At 41.0% G+C, this 18,462-nt stretch overlaps 1 protein-coding gene across 1 annotated transcript; it reads left to right on the top strand.

The window, feature by feature from the left end:
- Nucleotides 1-988: 988 nt before the first annotated feature.
- LOC140459571 (probable G-protein coupled receptor 139) lies at nt 989-2,883 on the top strand. Its single transcript, XM_072553817.1, has 2 exons — nt 989-1,055; nt 2,021-2,883. Exons 1-2 carry the CDS (start codon nt 989-991, stop codon nt 2,881-2,883), a joined length of 930 nt encoding a protein of 309 aa, XP_072409918.1.
- The last annotated feature ends 15,579 nt before the right edge of the window (nt 2,884-18,462 follow it).

Here is an 18,462-nt window from a genome sequence, read left to right as displayed (position 1 = left end):
ACAGCTGTAGAGGCAGAAATTACATTCAGAATGTCTCGTGTTTGCAAAGTGTCTTGGATCGAAATGTGCATCAAAGCACTGGAATAAATCAGAACCTTTCAGAGATTCAGAGGTATTACAAATCACGTTTGTCCAATGCTGGGAAATACTCTCGAGAAATGTTTGAGACATTTACACTTCCAGTTTTTTTCTCTGAAGACAAGGGAATTCATACCGATGGACACTCGATGGAAGACGGAGGTTTCAGGAAATTGGCAATAGGTAATTGCCCATATAATGGAGAACTACCGTGCTCACAGAACATGAGGTAAGTGTGTATTAAAGTTACTGAGAGCGCGGTGAACGCAACTTCAATGGGGTAGAAATGATCAAGAAACAGAAAGAGAAGTGAGTGATGTAAATGTGGAGAGATAAGTAGTTGTGAGACTTACTGATCCGATGTGTCACAAATAATAACGTAATGCAAATAGCGAATTCTGTGTTGCTCATTTTTATTTTGTGAAATATTCAGCTGCCTTTTTTGAACTAAAGAGCGCGGTAAACCTGTCCTCTAAAACGCAGGCCTGAGTTTGGTCCTTGAAATTCAGTCGTTGACTGGTCATTGAGGGAAGGTCATCATGACGCGGTTTCAAAATGGAACGGGGAGTATTTGAAGAGCCATTTGCATTAGAAATTGACACAGTTTCCAATTCAGTTGAATTATTTCATGTGATCAGTGTCGGCCATTCATGAGGGAGTCTGTAATTTTTCCAATTCAGTCCACACGCTAACTATTTTTCATTGTCAGAGAATTAGTTCAGCTGTCGTCATCTGTTTGTTCTTACTTCTCAAGAAAGAAGAAAACAACAATTTGGAATATTGTGCAATAGAAATATCCCCATGGAGATACCGATGAGCATAAAATTAAGATTCTGCTGATCGTTGACAATGGATTCAAACTGAGAGGGATTGCCTGCAGAGGTTAGTGACACAGTACTGCCCACTGAAAATGCGCGATCTGGTTCGAACAGTGAGAAAAATATTCTACCTGGTGCTCGGCGTCATTGGCTTTCCCGGTGAGTGAAGATAATCACTGACTTTGATCAAATCCCTGCCTGACCTAGATTCTGCGGTTACCGAGTGAGCAAGAATGTTACTTCAACAGCACATCAGCTCAAATATTCCGGACATACTTCAGCAGTTTCGTTCTGTTGCTGTCACTGTTTCAATCTCTCCTCACTATGTTATTGCAACAGTGATGGACTATTCCATGAGTAGAACAAAGTCTCTGACGAATATTATGTGAAGGAATGTAATCATTTGTACAGTGATTGAATAGAACGAAATTGGGATATTATGTTTCAATCGTTATGGTTCAGAAACTCGTTTTAAACAGAAATTTATTTTTTAAAACGATGTATTTCCAAGAAAACTCTTGGACTGAAGAAAAGCAACATGCAATTCCACTGTACATATTATTGCTGTCTGAACACATGAACACTCCTTGCCAGTTCTGGCTTGCTCAGGAAGAATGTTCACCCTCTCTTAACAGTTTCTTTCTTTAATGCTCATTCCCCACGACATCAATATTTCTACAGCCTCGGAGCACCTGCCTTTGCACCTAGTATGTATTTGATACCGTCTGCTACTGCTGAAAGTAGAATTGCAAATTCTTTCGAAGGAAGAAGATGGGGTTTCAGGAACATTTCGCTTTTTATCAAGCATGTTGCAAGTTCGGTCTTTGGCATTGCTTGAACTGAAATTGGTCTGAAAGAATCAGGTAGTTTATAATCTGCCTGTGCACTTGTTCCACATATAAAATCTTACTGGCCTGTTTTCTTCTTGTAAAAACCCTGCTTCATGCTCACGTCCCATATGTATAAAACAGTAGGTGTGAGTTTCACTGCTGTGTCAATTCAAATTATTGATCCTCTTACCAAATACTTTGACTTGCTTGTGTTGATGAAATCCATCCTTTGCAATGATGGAGAATGTTCGTCTGGACTGATCATTTTTGTTTGCCCTTCTCCCTCTCTTACAGTCAATTTAGCGACGGTCGGAATCCTACTTCGGGGTAACTGTGGTCTCTCATCCTGCAGCCGGTTCTATCTGCTGGCCATGGCGGTGGTGGATCTATTGGTCGTTATCATTGAGATCATACTCAAAAGAATCAAACATGATTTTTTCCCACGATCATTCTTGGACATTACCCCTGTGTGTTCTGTTCACGCTGTTCTGCGCCGTCTACTCATAGACTGTTCTGTCTGGTTCACCATCGCTTTCACCTTTGATCGATATGTCACCATTTGTTGTGAGAAACTGAAAATTAAATACTGCACTCAAAAAACTGCAACTGTCGTTCTCACAACAATCGGCTCTCTGTTTTTTCTAAAAAATATTCCTGTCTACTTCAGGTTTGTACCATATAAGATCATTGGCAATGTACCATGGTACTGTTGGAATTCAGATGCATACTATTATGACCCTGTGTGGAGAGCATTTAGCAACTTTGAGAAGATTGTAACACCAATATTCCCTTTCTTTTTAATCCTGTTCCTCAACGCTCTGACAGTCAAACACATTTTAGTGGCCAGTCGAGTCCGGAAAGCTCTGAAGGGTCAGAGTAATGGAGAAAATTCTAGTGACTCAGAGATGGAGAGTAGAAGGCAGTGTATCATTTTACTTTTCGTCATTTCTGGAAACTTCATAATTTTGTGGCTGTTATATATTTTATATTATTTCGATATTGATGATCCTTTAGATAGGGATGGGAAATATGCATTTGAAAGAGTTGCATACATGCTGCGAAATTTGAATTGCTGTACGAACACCATTGTCTATGTGGCATCACTGTCCAAGTTCAGAGAGAAGCTCAGGAACCCACTGGAAGCTATTTTTGCTTGAAATATTGAATCAACCAACAATCAAAGCAACTGACTGAGCAGCACTTAGTGTGTTCGATTCAGAAGAAGAAAATATGCGGGACATGCCTGAGCGATTTTGTCAACTCGGGACAGAAAGTTGGACAATCTGAGGAATACTGAGAGCTGTTTTCAGATGCCAAATAGAAAGGGGCCAAGGAGGGTAGATGGCTCTGGTATGACCCGGAGTGAGTGAAGAGAAGTAAGCAATTCTTGGAGGAAATAAATAGACACGAACTAGGAGCAGAAGGAGACCGTTTATCTTTTTGAGTTCGCCAGACTTTTCAAACAAATCAGGGCTGATCATCTGCATCCATATCATTTTCCTTCACCACATCGACTCCAGTTGTACTTAAAATGAGGAAGTTGAAATATCCCCGTGTTGAACTGAGATTATTAGAGAGCTGAAATTTACAAAAGGTGTCAGAAAACTTATCAGTGCAGCGAACGTTCAGTTGACCAGATATAAAAACGGCAGGAAAGCAATCGAAGTGCCTCCCGCAGGACAGGAAGTGAAGCTGATCGACAGATTCTCCTTCACTAGTTCTCAGCAACTCACATTCGCTCACGCAAAGCCATTACAGCTTCACAAAAAAAAATATTGCGCATACGGCAAATCTTCATGTGTAATTGCATTCCAACAAAATTCAAAATGAGACACAAGTGTTTTTAATTTTGATTCTGTCCCTTCCTGGTCGTGTCACTGCTGTCACCCCTCCACCCGAGTGAGCACCTGGGCTTTTCATGTGGGAAAGTATCGTGTTACAATTTCTGTAGAGCAAGCAGATGAGTTGGGAAGTGAAATAATAGGCCATCACATAGATGGGGGATGATACAGTTCCCCATTCATGTTAAGCGTCGACTGTCACTCAGAGATAAACTGAGGACGGTTCACTTACTCCTTCTTCATCTGCATAAATACTTTCAGAATATATTCTTTGCAGACAGTTCTTTTCCGAGCCACAAGTGAATAGAAGGTTTTCAGTTAGACGAGTCTTTTCCATTTTCATGACATTGATACCAGTCTCGTTGCTGGAAATTTCATCGATTGCATTTCTTTCCCAAACTCGAGCACGTCACTGCTGGAACTCAGAGATTCCACACTGTGGTAAGTGAACTTTAACAAATTCAATGCTGTCTGTTCTCCAACTGTCATGACGTCCCACTCATCAGTCATTCCCGTCTGCTTACTTCCCACACTCAGACCCCCTATTAACTATCATCCTTAATGACATAAGCTTGCCCTTTTCTATCAATCTCTGCATGCCTCTTCCTATCCAAACGTGGCAATTACTAATCTTCTATTACCGGATTTATGTTGATTGCCTCCTCCAGTCACTCTGTTTCTCCTTACTTCTGTAACATGTTGGAGTCGTGCAAGTCCCAAAGCACTCTACTCGTTGTCAAATCGCCATCATCACAAAAGCCTGCAGCCCTTCCGTTCGCTGTAATGCACGTCAGACCATCTATGATATTATCCTTAAAATAGTCCTGTCTCTAAAGGTCTCCATAACACGGTGCTGTCTATGTCCATCTCCAGCTTTGAAAACATCTACAATTTATGAAAGCTCCTGCACCGAGAAATATTTTGATCTCCTCTAATTCGACGAGTGCCTGCAGCACGCACAGTCTCAGTTACACCATGCAGATCTCACAATGCTTCCCAAGTGTTTCACAGTCTCCATCCCACCAGCAAACATATCAATCTCCCCAGTTTCCTTCTTCAATCATATCTGTGTAACTCCTCCACCAGTTAAGTTCTCCATATTTCTGCAACCTCTTCCTGACAGACAGTGTTCATTGGCTGCATACACCTGTACTTGGAAGTAACACTCAGTAACTCCTCCAGTTAATCTCAGTTACTGCCTTCTAGTAAGTTATCGTCTCAAACACCAGCATATGTGACTATCTCTGCAGCTTCCAACATCCCTAAAACACCTCCCCGTTGATCTAACCTGCGCCAATCACACCTACGCTCTAAACTTTGTCTCAACCCTGACCTGCATCAAATTCGTCTAGCCATTCCTGCATCTGTACATTCTCATGCCGGCCTTTCCAATACCCCGACATTCATTCAGATCAATGCCCATTCGTCTGTGAGTCTAACACTCCTTACAATACATCCTTCGCTGGACTTTCCGCCGACACCCATAGCACAACCCCACCTTTGTCCTGTCCGTTTCGTTAACATCTTCCAAACGCAAAAGCATGCACATTGCTGTGATCACCTTCAGCCCTAATACACCTACGTATCTTTGTACAATATTTCATCCACCACAAATGCGAAGTGTGTTTCTGTCGGTCTCACTCAAGAATGCATTAACATTTGCCATTGCAGAATTTGTTGAATGCTGCTGTTTTGCAGGGTGTTGCATTTTGATGACACGTTTATACACGTCTGTGTAACTGGATTATGGATCCAGTTCCTCTGATCTGTGATTTTTGCATCTCCAAATTGACAAAGTGCAACGTATTTTCTGCATTCCAATTGGATCTGTTGTACCAATGTTTCGGTTTGTGTGTGTGTCTCCACGTGTGAGGAGTTTGCATTTTGAGCTGTTTGAAGAATATTTTCTTGTATTTCATTTCACAGGTCAGTATTATCCGAGGAACTGACCATGGTTTTGTTTCATTAAAAGAGAAGTCAAGTTTTCTCCAGCGTGGGGAGCAATTGAGTTATTTCATTACATACTAACCCCGGGAGTTGCCTTTACACTTATTCTGTTTCTCAATTTTATAACGGTCAGACACGTTGTAGTGACCAGCAAATTCCGCAAGATATTGCACATCAAAACAATAGGAAGAGCGCCAGAGGCCAAGAGCTGAAGAATCGAAGGAATTCCATCATTTTATTGTTTCTTATCTCAGGCAATTTTCTACTGTTATGGTCAGTATCATTGGTATTTTGCATAAATTGGAGAATGGTAAGTTTGGGATATCAATTCCAAGATCTCCCTCTTTGGATAATGGAACTGGGCTACATGCTGCAGATGCTCAGTTGCTGCACAAATACTGCAATTTATGGCATCGCACATCCTAAGTTCAGACAGCAATTGAAGAATATGAAGAACTATCCCTTTACTCCACATTAAAAATGGATTAAATGTTGATAATTACTGAAACATTACACCAGCAACAATCAATTCTTCATCTAATTCGATGCAATCTTCACTCTCAGTGTCAGGTTTATACACGTCTGTGTAACTGGATTATGTATCCATTTCCTCTGATCTGTGATTTTTGCATCCCCAAACTGAGAGAGTACAACGTATTTTCTGCATTCCAATTGGTTCTGTTGTACCAATGTTTCGGTTTGTCTGTGTGACTGCATGTGTGAGGAATTTGCAGAGTCTGCGCATAAATGTAAGATACATCGATAGAGGATAAGCTTCAGTAACGTGCCCACTACTCGAGAGTGATCACGAAATGATGAAATGTCGTCCAGTTTATGGTGATAATCATGGGAATGAAGCCAATTCATAAATTTACATAAAACAAATAAAAACTTGTGAAAGCACGTTTTCGTTATGGTGGACTGCAAAAGAAACAGAAATGTTTGCTTTGTAACAAAAAACGAAAGAGCAGTGCTTCAAAAGTGAGTGGTTCCAAATAAACCTATTTTGCGATAACCTGGTGTACTGCAATTTTTCGCATGTCAGATAAGCACTGTTGGGCTCTTAAAATGACATGTTATAACTCTCAAAAAGAGTTCTCTTTACAGAGATGCAGTTGAAGACGAAGTGTTCACGAAACATTAAATTTAAGGATCATTTGACAGTGAACCAAACTTTTCAAGGCTGTGGAGCTGTATGGTTAAGTTTAGGATTTTTAATGAAAAGCAAAGAATGATTTTTCGGAAAAAGGGAGACAGTCGCATGAAAACGGAAAGTAACACGAAACGATTCGAAAAGGAGATGGTAAGAACTTCAACAAAGTTAGATATCGGTATGACGTTTGGAAAATAAACTATTAATCCCTGAATGAATGGAACGCTGGACCAAACAATGGGAGAGGAGGGAAATGGTGTGGACATTGAACAAATAGCTTTTAGCTCTTTGCATAGATGACGGCATTAAAATGTCCAAAGCAGGGAATCAGGTGTTAAAAAGAGAGGAGGAAGAAATGATTGTAAGCAATAATTATCACTATTGACGATCTTATGTTGTACTGTAATGAAATATATGGATGGCAAGAGTGTTGGGGGAAAGTGGTAAATTAGCAAGCCACAATAATATTCTCTTGAAGAGCCAATGCCGATACAATGTTGCAAATGACCTCTGTCAGTGTTGTACCAAGGCTGTGATTCTAATGGAGAAATGCAGCAGGGTAAATGTTCATCAGTTTCCAGCACCTGAACAGGTCCTTTTTAGAATCTCACACTAAGTGACAGCAAAACTCGTGAAAGATTCGGAATAATTTTACCAAATCCCTTCGTTCTGGGAAGCCTAAGTGAATCAGAGAACCAGAACATCAGATATTAAGCATCTTCCAAAAGGCTGAATTTAATGTGTTCAGTCAGAACAGCTAAGCTGAAAGCCGTGGTTTGCTCCCTTTGAACTATGTGTGTATCCAGGCACACTACCCATTCCTCGGGCTGGGATGTGAGCAAGAAAAGTGTCCAGGCGCAACTCCTAGAAGCTCGGTGTTTGCAACTCCACGAGCATGTTTGGAACACTGTGGAGCACACGGCTGTCACGTCATCTCTCTTCCTTCCTCTCTCCAGCATGAAAAGTCCTCGTTGATTCAACGTCTCTTTATAAGACAAGATCTACAGGCAGCACACTGGTAAGTCTCCTCTGCACCCTCCCTAAAGCATTCATATCCTTCCTGTAATCAGCCAAACAGAACTGGATGCAATATTCCAAGTGTGGTCTACTCAGCGTTTTGCAGAGCCGTAGCAATATCTTACGGCTCTTAAAGTTAATCACCCTGTTTATTAAAGCCAAAACACCATACGTCTTTTTCAACTTGGGCCGGGTAGTTGCGCTGGTGGTGGTGGGGGGTGGGGGGGGGTTGGGGGCGTGTTGGGGGTGCGCCAGGGGGAGGAGGTATGGTGGAGTGGCCAACTTTGAGAGATCTATGCATTTGGATCCGAACATCTTGCTGTTCCTCCACGTTGCCAATACTCATGTCTTTAACACGGTCTTCAACATTCAAATTCAAAATAATCAAAATTCATAAACAGCACCGACCTTTGCGTCATGGGTAACTTTACCAAACCATCCTTCTACTTCTTCACCCAAATCACTTATAGAAACTACAATGGGTAGAAACGGAAGAACAGCTGTCGACACAACGGCACTGGTCACCCACCTCCAGTCAGAATATTTTCATTCACTACCACTCACTGTCTTCTTTCGGCCAGCCAGTTCTTTATACAGAAAGGAATGAGGCTGAATGCTGGTGAAGAGATTATGGTCGAAACGTCAACTCTACTTCTCCTCGGACCTGCCTGACTGGTTATGCTTTTCCAGAGCCACACTCTTCCGTCTTTTTCTCAAAAGCTTGGATATTTCCCAAATGTTTGCTGACGAGGGGCATGTGGCTTGAACACATGGATTTCTGACCCACACTGATGTCCAGCGTGGCATCCACATTTCCTGCGTGGGTGGGTGCTCCTAATCAATCCTGGATGTCAGCGGGTCTGATAGATGCGTGGGTGCTCGACATGTGGGCCTGCGAAAAAGGTTGGAACAGCGTGTTTGTCTGTTGCAATCGCTGAAGGAAGACAAACTTTTCAGAAAGTATATCAGTCATTGTAATGAGTTCCTGGTCAGTGGTCCTGACCTTCAGCGTTCTGGCGGTCTTATCATTGATCTGGTCGGCCTCATTGATGTCTTTTTATTGAGATTTCACTTCTTATTTCTGTGGTTGTGGGGCCTATTTTTCCAGCTTTCGGATTAGTCCTCGGGTTCATGGTTCCAGCGTTGGTAATCGTAAATTATCAATCAGGGCATCCTCAGACCTGCAAGTCGATTGAAAATCCTTGAGAAAAAAATCTGCTGTCGACAGCTTGCCAGGATTTACCTTGCTGTGGCGCCAACTCCGATGACTGTGGAATGTTTCTCCAAAATATTAAGTTGTTCAAATCTTGTTTTGGACCAAGCTGGATACCCTCAAAATATTTTAAGAAGATAGCGCAGACCCTAACATTTCTCATTTTCAAAGCTGATATGATGTGGATATTCCAAGTGTGATGCACCTTCAAAGTAATCGGCTTTAGGCAAAACAGAATTTATTTAACCATTAAAGTTGGAAGACAAACAACACGAAATGAAATTTAGAATGGCTTAACTGCTGAAAAACGTCAAGGGACCCGATGCAGCTATATAACTAAGGAGCCATTCCAATCCAATAGCACACAGAAACTCACGTTTTCATGGGAAGGAGGGATCAATTTCGAAAGAGATTTCACAGAGAAAAGTTAGTCATAAATTATCTGCTGAAACTTGGAAACCTTTCCTGGACTTCAGCAGCTTCTAACTGCAACAGCTAAACTAAACTAGATTTTTAAAAAACTGAACTGGGTAAGCTGGCCACTCCACTGCCCATTGGTAATCTCAAATATTCACAGAGCCCTTGGTAACTTTGCCTTTACGACCACTCTTAAAAGAAAACAAGGGGAAAATAATCTTGTTAAAATAACAGTATTGTCACAAGCTAAATGAACTTCCTTCTTGTTTTCAACTTGTGTGAAACGTTCTGCCAATCCTGATGAAGGACATGGGTCAGTTCTCTTATCTTTTGGCTGTAATCCAGAACCCGAGACAATGTTCTCCTGTCTTTAATTTCGCAAGGAAAAATAGCGCAATTTGAATGAAATTAATTGGAAAATTAACATATTCCAGTGTCACACTTGTAAACGCTTCCGGTTTCTGAAAAAAAAAGTCTCAGTTCACTAATGTCGTTTCAGGATACTTTATTTCCAAATGACTCCAAACGCACAGCAACGTTGTTCCATTTTCAGTGCCCTCTGAGCAATTATCAATGAACCGCTTTGGCATTGCCTGCCCAACCCAAAACCCAACCCAAATCCCTTGATTTGCTGAAGGCAGATTTGCCACTTAAATGATAAGTCAGCCCACATGAAAATGATTGGAGGTTGGACTTCAGCGAATGACTTCTCTCAATCTGCCCACGCGATTGCTTCTGTAGTTTGTTTGAGAGAGATGGACCAACCTCCATTATTTACATGTGGTTCAGAAGTGGATCTTATTTCTCAGAAGAGCCAGGCAAGTTCAGTCACTCCACCTCACCTCCGGAATTCAGCTGTTTTTGGCCATGTGTGGACCAAGGATGTCAGGAATTCCGGAGTTGATTGGCCCTGGCGGAACACAAACTGGATGTCACCGAACAGGTTATTGCTCAGCTATTGCTGCTTGATAGCACTGTTGATAAAACCTTCCATCACTTTACTGATAATCTACGGTAGACTGATGGAGCGGTATTTGAACGGGTTGGATTTGTCCTGCTTTTCATGTACAGGCCATACATCTGTAATTTTTCACATTGCTGGCTTGATACCAGTGTTTCAAAACTACTGGCTCAGCTTGACGAGGGGAGGGCAAGTTCTGGAACAAAGGTCTTATGTACTGTTGCCCGAATGCTTCAAGTATCCAGTTTTTCCAATTGTTTATTGATATAAAGCAAAGGGAATCGAATCGGCTGAAGACTGGTATCTGTCACGCTGGGGACCACTGGAGCGTTCGGAGATGAATCATCCATTGACCAATCCTGGTGGAACGTTGTTGCGAAAGATTCATTCTTCTGCTTGGCACTGCTGTGCTGGTCTCTTACATAATTGTGGATGGGGATATTTGTGAGCCTGTTCCTCCAGTGAGTTGTTCAACTATCCTAAAGCATATATGTGGCAGGACTGCAGAACGTCTGATCTGTTCGTTCAGGGATCACTTAGCTCTGCCTCTCACTTGCTGCTTATGCTGTTTGCCAGACAAGTCGACCTATTTGCTGGCTTCACCAAGTTAAATTCGCATCTTCAGTTTTGCCTTGTGATGCTTCTCACATGCCCTCCTGCACTCTCCATTGAAACAGGATTGATGGATTGATTGGACTGACTGAGTGGGCGCTATGCCCGACCATGAGATTACAAATTGTGCTGGAGTATAATTCAGATGCTTTTGATGATCCACATCGCCTCATGGGTGCCCAGTTTTGAGCTGCTTGGCCTGATCTAAGTATGTCCCAGTTAGCACGGTGTTCGTGCCGCACAACATGAATGCACGTTTTAAATGTCTGGCCGTCTCTATCTCCATTAGGATTATACAATAGTCTGTCATACTGATATTGTCATCGACAGAGATATCCACAGCTGGAAGATTGGTAAGGATGAAGTTAAGTATGATTTCCCTTTTGTTGTGATCCTCACCACTAGACGCAGACACAGTCTAGCACCTACGTTCTTGAGGACCAGTCTAGCTCTACCTGCAGTACTGCTGCCAAACTATTCATGGCGGTGAATATTGAAGTCCACAAATCAGAGAAAAATTTCTGTTCTTGCCATCCTCAGTGCTTTCTTTTCATGCTCTTCGACGAAGTAGACCACTCTTTCATCAGCAGAAGCAGGACGGTTCTTGTCAATCAGCAAGAGATTTCCTTGCCCATGCTTAACATTAAGCCATGAGACGTCGTGCGGTCTGGAACATGTTTTGAGGACTCGCACAGCAACTGCCTCTCCATTGCGTATCATGGTGCCGCCACCTCTGCTGTGTCTGCGTTGATGGTGAGACAGGACATATCCACATTTGGTGATTGGCTGGGTACGATTCCGTGAGTATGTCTATGGAAGCTTGACGAGTCTGTCAGAAATCTCTTCCAATTTTAGAATTAGCCGACAGACTGAGGAGCACTGTGCAGTGTGGACGGGATATATCTTTTCTGACGCTGAGAACGATGCCCAGAAATCCATCCAGTTTCTTTGAGTGTTTGTAACCATTGGTAGAACTAACTGGCTTGCTAGGACACTTCAGAGGGCAACTGAGATTTATTCATGTTGCTGTGGGTCTGAAATCACAATTTGGCCAGACGAGGTGAGGATGCTAGATTTCCTTCTCTGAATTGCTAAAGTGAACCAGGTGGGATTTTCTGACAATCCACAATGATTTCATAGCTATCAGTATATCCTTTTTTCCAGTTATGTTTTAATTGAAATCCAATTCCACAACTGTATTTGCAAGACGTTGGAACCTTATGGGTGAAGTTATCGAGCTTTATGAAATCAAGAGGGGTGTGGATATGGTAAAAGGACATGGTCTTTTCGCTGCAATAGAGATGTACAGAACGACAGGGCATAATCTCCGGATGAGAAGGGAAAGAATTAATAGATAGCTAAAGGGCAATTTCATTACATAGAGAGGGTGCATGTATGAAATAAGCTGCCAGAGGAAGTGGTGGAGGCTCGTGCAGGTGCAAAATTTAAAAGGTATCTGGGTGGGTATATGAAAAGGAAGCGTTTACAAGGATAATGGCCAAGTGCAGGCAAATGAGATTAGATAAGGTTAGAGTATCTGGATGGCATGGATGAGTTGGAGCAAGGGTCTGGTTACGTACTGTGTATCTGATTAACTCTATCTGCTGTGGCTTGTACGAGCTCTTTTCCCCAGAACAGGAGCTGCGTTTTTGGATTCACGATCTCGCAATACTTCCAATGGAATATCGCTTAACTGTTCCAGCCCTTGCAACATTTTACGAGGGCTTTGTACAGATAAACCCATTGTTTTAAGCAATAGACATATCTTTATTCTGTATTGAAACCTGAATTCGACCTTTGTTATAAATGTTTGTTAGAGAGTGTGTCGTAGGATTTTATTCCAAAACGACGCTCATGTTGGACGTGACCTGGGATTCTTTATTGAGAATCGTCTGGAGGTCGTACAATAAATAGAGAAAGCCATACTGAAGATGACATGGGGACTTCCAAAGGGTTTCAGATAGTTGGTTCAGTTTTCATACTCGTTTCTTCAACACGGGTTGGCTATAAAGCTGTTGCTTAAAATACACAATCAGTTGTAAAATGTAAAAATCGCTTATCTGTATTTACTCGAACTGGGTTCCGGTCAAACTGATTAAAAGGTGTTGCCGTTCCATGCTTTTCTTGTAACGGGGGATCGCACAGGATCAGAACTATTAACTTATATCAGAACCGAGGGCATTGGTAAAATATTAAATGATTTTCCCCTTCCAGATGCAGCAAGATGTTGTCTCTCCAGTTAACATAGCAATTTCCATTATTATTTCAAAAATTATAATGGCCAGAAATCTTTCTATGTTCCAGGGGTATAACACGGGATTTGCGTCATTTCACTCTGTCGTCATTGAACCCTTCTTTTCAACCTATCAGTCTGGTGAATCTCCACTGCAGTTGGAAGCACATGGACTGTTAATTCTATACGCTTCCGTGGCTTTTCCAGTTCATGAAGTAAATGACATTGCTGTGCTCATATCAGGTGGCTGCAGTGAACAATGGTAAATTGCCTGACTGACTCTGTCAGACTAACTCATGCCGTCTTGCAAATTAAAACATATCTTACATATTGTACGTTCCCATATCTTGGCCTCCTGTTTATGAAATATAGTGATAGGTGAAGTGATGTGTTTTGAATGTTGGACTCTGAAATATGATATAAACCAAACGGTCCAATGTGAGGCAGGGCGCCGGGCAGGGAGTAAAAATGCGTTCACAAGGTGTTGAGCAACGGAATGTGTCTGAAGATATTTTCGTTCATTCATTCCTATATTGGAGAAATAATAGTTTTAATTGCAGTAGTACGAACTTGTAAAAAATAGGCTTGGCAGGATATATAGCCTTTGATATGTAAAGGTGCAAATTTCAGAATTGATTGAGAGTCTCAGAGTCATACAGTCATACCACACGGAAAAGGACACGTCTGTCCAACCTTGCAATGCCGAGAATGCTCCCAATCTAAATGAGTCTCACCTCCCTGCTCTTGGCCAATATCCCTCCAAATATTTATTTTTCGTGTATTTAACTGTAACCTCATGGACACAGTGTTACCGATGATGTGTCATTAACATCATGAATATCCTCGACATGGCATTCCAACTTTTGCTCTCAAGAGTTTGAGTAATGTGAGAAAGCATGCTCTTTAATGCCTTCTTAGCCACAGCATCCATATGTGATGCAAATTTTGAATCATTTTATACATGAACCGCTGGGTGCAGCTGTTTGGCAACTCTGCCAAATACCATAAGCCCTGTCTTTATTTGATTTTTTTAATAGCATTCATTTATTCAAATTAAACTCTGTTTGCCACTATTCAGCCAATCGACTCATTTGGTCAAAATCTCTTTGTAATCTGAGATAACATTCTTCACTTAACACTGATCAGAAATCTTTATGTCATCCGCAAACTTACTAAACATGCTTTCTTTGTTATTATCTAAATATTCTATAGTCCAACATATTGCCCCGAAACGTTTTTTTTCTCATCTCTACGATCATTGACATCAAACAGAACGCTTGAACACACGCACAAATCGTTTCAAGAACAGTTACTCAATAACGACAAATAATGTTGACCATATTAATGTTGATTTTCACTCATGCACCTCCAGTGTTACATGTGTGCATCACGCTGTTAAAACGGCCTAAAATCTATAGATACGTGCTTACTATGATCTGTCTGTAAGGCACAAAATCAAAACTTTTAACTATACTTAAGTACACATGATGACAAATCAAATAAGATCAGCCATGCATATGAATAACAATAAATAGTATACTCAGCACTGAACCATCTGGAAAACCCCTTTTCACAGGTGTCCAGTCCACAAAACCACCCTCCACAATCATTCCCTGTCTACTGTTGTTAAGCCAATTTTGTATGCAACTGGCAAGCTAATTTCACAATCCCATGTGATCTCACTTTTCGAATTTGTCTAACATGTGCAACCTTGTCAAAGGCTTTTCTCAAGTCCAAGTAACCAATTTCTATTGCTATGAACTCGTCAATCACCTTGGTTACTTCATCAAAAACTCAATCAAGTTTACGAAATATGACTTTCCTCACGCAAACCCATGCTGACGATCCCTAATCATCCCTTGATTGTCCAAATGCATGTGAATTCTATCTTTCAATATCATCTCTAACAACCTGCCCATCACTGCATTCAGACTCATTGGTCTATTGTGAGTCTTCTCCTTAAATTTCTTCTGAAACAAAAGCATAACATTTGCCACTCTCCAGTTACCCCACACTTCATTATAGATGACACCTATATTTTTGTAAGGGGCCTTGCAATTTCCCCCATACCATCTCTTGGGATATGCTAGATCCAGTCTTGGAGATTTACCTACCCTATGTTTTCTGAGACATTCTGCACTTCCTCTTCTGTAACGTTTTCAAATTATCAATATTTATCTCCTTGAGCTCTTTAGCCTCCATTTCTTTCTCCACGGTTAGACTTTTAACGACTTTTAACTTTTAGGGGCCCTACTAACGCTGTACTTGTTGACTTGCTATTAATGTACTTGTCAAATCTCTTTGGATTATCCATTAATTTGCCAAGGGTGTCTCGTTTCCCGTCTTTGCCATACTAAACTCCCTCGTGTGAATGTCCCTCAATTGTTTATGCTGTTCAAGAACTTCATTTGAATCCAGTTGTGTATAAATAATGTATATATTTTAAATTTTGTTGTCAGAACCGCAATGTGTTTATTCGTTTAAGTTTCTTGAATCCTACCAGCCTTACCTTTTACTGTAACAGGATCATAATGACACAAGTCTCTCGTCCTTTCACATTTGAAACGTTTGCTTTTCAGATGTCCTTTTATGCGAACAGTCTGCACTGAATAATTTTAGGAACTTCTTGTCTCATTTCGTTGGATTTTGCCTTTGTCCAACTAAAATCTGTGGTCTCTTATGGAAGGCTTATCATTTTCGATAATATTTTAAAACAAACAGAAATGAGATCACTCGGTCAAAAGTGTTCTCCTCACATTGCTTTAGACAGTTGTTCTCTCTTATCGCCCAAGAGAAGGTCAAGACTTGCTCCTTCTCTCCTACAAAACCTTGCATTTTCGAGAAAGAACGTTTTCTTGCATACATTTAAAAATCGTTAAACAGCCAAATGTTCAACGTAATTGTAGTCCCAGCCAATGTTTTGAAGACTAAAAGCACCTACGATTACAGTCTTATTATTCTTAGATATACCGGAGATCTCCCTACATGTTTGTTCCACAATTTCCCTCTGACTCTTTGGAAGTCTATTTTAGACTCCATTCAAGGTGGTCTTTTTATTTCAATGTATAATTTAAAGGTAAATTAACTGTCCTGAGGTCATTAGATGTTTAAGCAGTGTCACAATCACTCTCCCAACCTCAGCCGGAGTGGTCGTAACACACAATAAAATGACATATCTGGCCAAACACTGAACTCTATATCTGAAGCCTTGCTCAGAATCTGACTCAGATTCTTCATTGCAATTTAGGCTTGTATTATTCAGAACGCAGGAATTTGTCAGATTTGATTAAAGTTAAAAATGATTACATATAAGGTAGAACGTGGTGGCTGGAAAAGCACAGCATGCGAGCAGTAGGAGAATCGACTTTTCGGGCACAAGCCCTTTATCAGGAAACCTGTGCTTTGCTTAATGCTGAGTGGTTTGGCCAGTTTGAATTCTATATCGAACACAGAAATTTACGTTTATCTCTAACATAAGATGAAGGCTTGTCTAGTCTACCTGCTTAAGATACTTTGAGGGTGCCTGACCACGTCAATAAACGTGTCAGACATCCTAAGGGGCAATCTTTCATGCAGAGGTTAATGCGGGTATGTAATGAACGACCAGAGGAAATAGTGGGGGTTAGTATAATTGCAACATTTAGATGGCATCTGGATGGGTATGTGAATACGAATAGTTCAGAGGGATATGTGCCAATCGCTGGTAAATGTGAGCAGATAATTGGGATATTTGGTCGGCATGTACGAGTTGAACCGAAAGACGTTTCCATGCTGTACATCTCTGTGACGCTTGGACTCTGTGTGCAGGTTCGATGAATTCGCTATACTATTTTTTTCTTCATGTTTAGGGATGCGTATGGTCAAATGAATTATTATGGGGAAGTGTCGATTTATGGGGATGAGACTGGTTCTGGTTGGGATAATGTTCGAAGGGTTGGTGTAGAACTGTTTGGGACAAATGGACTCTTTCACATTGAGGGGATACGATGATTCTATGAACGAAAAGCATCCACTGCAACTAAACTCTGTACAGCATTCTGTAAAACATGTTGATTTCCTGTGGTTTCTGCTGCTGTCAAAAATTAATTGAAACCATAAGAAAAAATTGAACAGACATTTTAAAAATCATTTTAATATCGAATGGTAATATTTCGATTCAACAAATAACATTAGCTTTGGCACAATCCCTTGTTCCATTAATTAGTACTGAGTGTCATTTGTACATCTCAGACAATGCTCCAGAAAACTGACATTATTCCAAGCAGAAACTATAACTACATTGTTTGTTTTCCTTGCGGCTAATGTCGTAACAGTTGTGATTTTGATCCAGCAAAAATGTGGTTTCTCCAAGTGTGTCACTCACAGCCTGATGGCCATGGCAATACCAGATCTCCTGGTTATTTTCATTAACCTCATATTATGCCACATTCCAATTGTCTATAAGGAAGAGCATCATTTCTTAGAAGCCATCCCTGTGTGTAATATCCACGCTGTTCTGCTTTGTGCAGCCACTGACTGTTCTGTGTTGTCCACCGTCACCTTCACCTTTGATCGATCTGTGGCCATTTGCTGCCCAAATCTGGAAATTAAACATTCCAATATGAAAGCAACGTCTGTGGTTCTCGGAATGGTACGGGGTAGAGTTGTTTGAAGCAAATGTTGTGGTATTTTATATTCAAAAGGCAATATTACCCGCTGAACAGACCATGGTTTTGTTTCTGAAAATGAGATGTCAAGACTTCTCCGGTGTGGGAGGCAATTGAGTAAGATCATTGCATACTAACAACGGGAGTTTTCTTTCTTCCTTTTCTGCTTTTCAGTGTTTTAACAATCAGAAACCCTAAAGTAACTGGCAAAGACGGGAAGAGACTCCAGCATCAAAGCTATACGAACGTCACCAGGGACTTAGGATGAAGAGTCGAAGAAATTCCGTCATTTTATTGTTTCTTATCTCAGGGAATTTTGTACTGTTCTGGTCAGTATCAACGATGTTTCCCATAAATTGCAGAATGGTACGTGTAGGGTGTCAATTCCTTGATCTACCAGTTTCCACAATGGAAATTGGCCACATGCTGTAGCTCCTCAGTTGCTGCACAAATACTGAAATTTATGTCATCTCACATCCCAAGTTCAGAGAGCAGTTATAGAATATGTTGAAGTATACCTTTGCTCCACTTGTCAAATGGATTAAATCAAGTCTGCTTCTATTTCTATGAAACCTGCACTCTTGATGTCTGAGTATAGGCACTTTTGAAACGAGATTCTCCATCCAGCGCTTCAAATCTGTGAGTTTTGCCTCTCTAAATTGCCTGTGGAACAAAGTTTTCTGCAAAGCAGTTGGT

Source organism: Chiloscyllium punctatum, chromosome 35, assembly GCF_047496795.1.
Source record: "Chiloscyllium punctatum isolate Juve2018m chromosome 35, sChiPun1.3, whole genome shotgun sequence".
In the NCBI taxonomy this organism is placed as follows: Eukaryota; Metazoa; Chordata; class Chondrichthyes; order Orectolobiformes; family Hemiscylliidae; genus Chiloscyllium; species Chiloscyllium punctatum.
Note: the sequence above shows the minus strand (reverse complement) of the source record. Positions and strands in the feature narration are given on the sequence as shown.

Bases quoted from the DNA above. Each gene is read 5' to 3' on its own strand.
- LOC140459571 (XM_072553817.1), top strand. From the start codon at position 989: ATGCGCGATCTGGTTCGAACAGTGAGAAAAATATTCTACCTGGTGCTC. The intron at 1,056-2,020 runs GTGAGTGAAGAT...CCTCTCTTACAG, and splicing joins CGGCGTCATTGGCTTTCCCG to TCAATTTAGCGACGGTCGGA.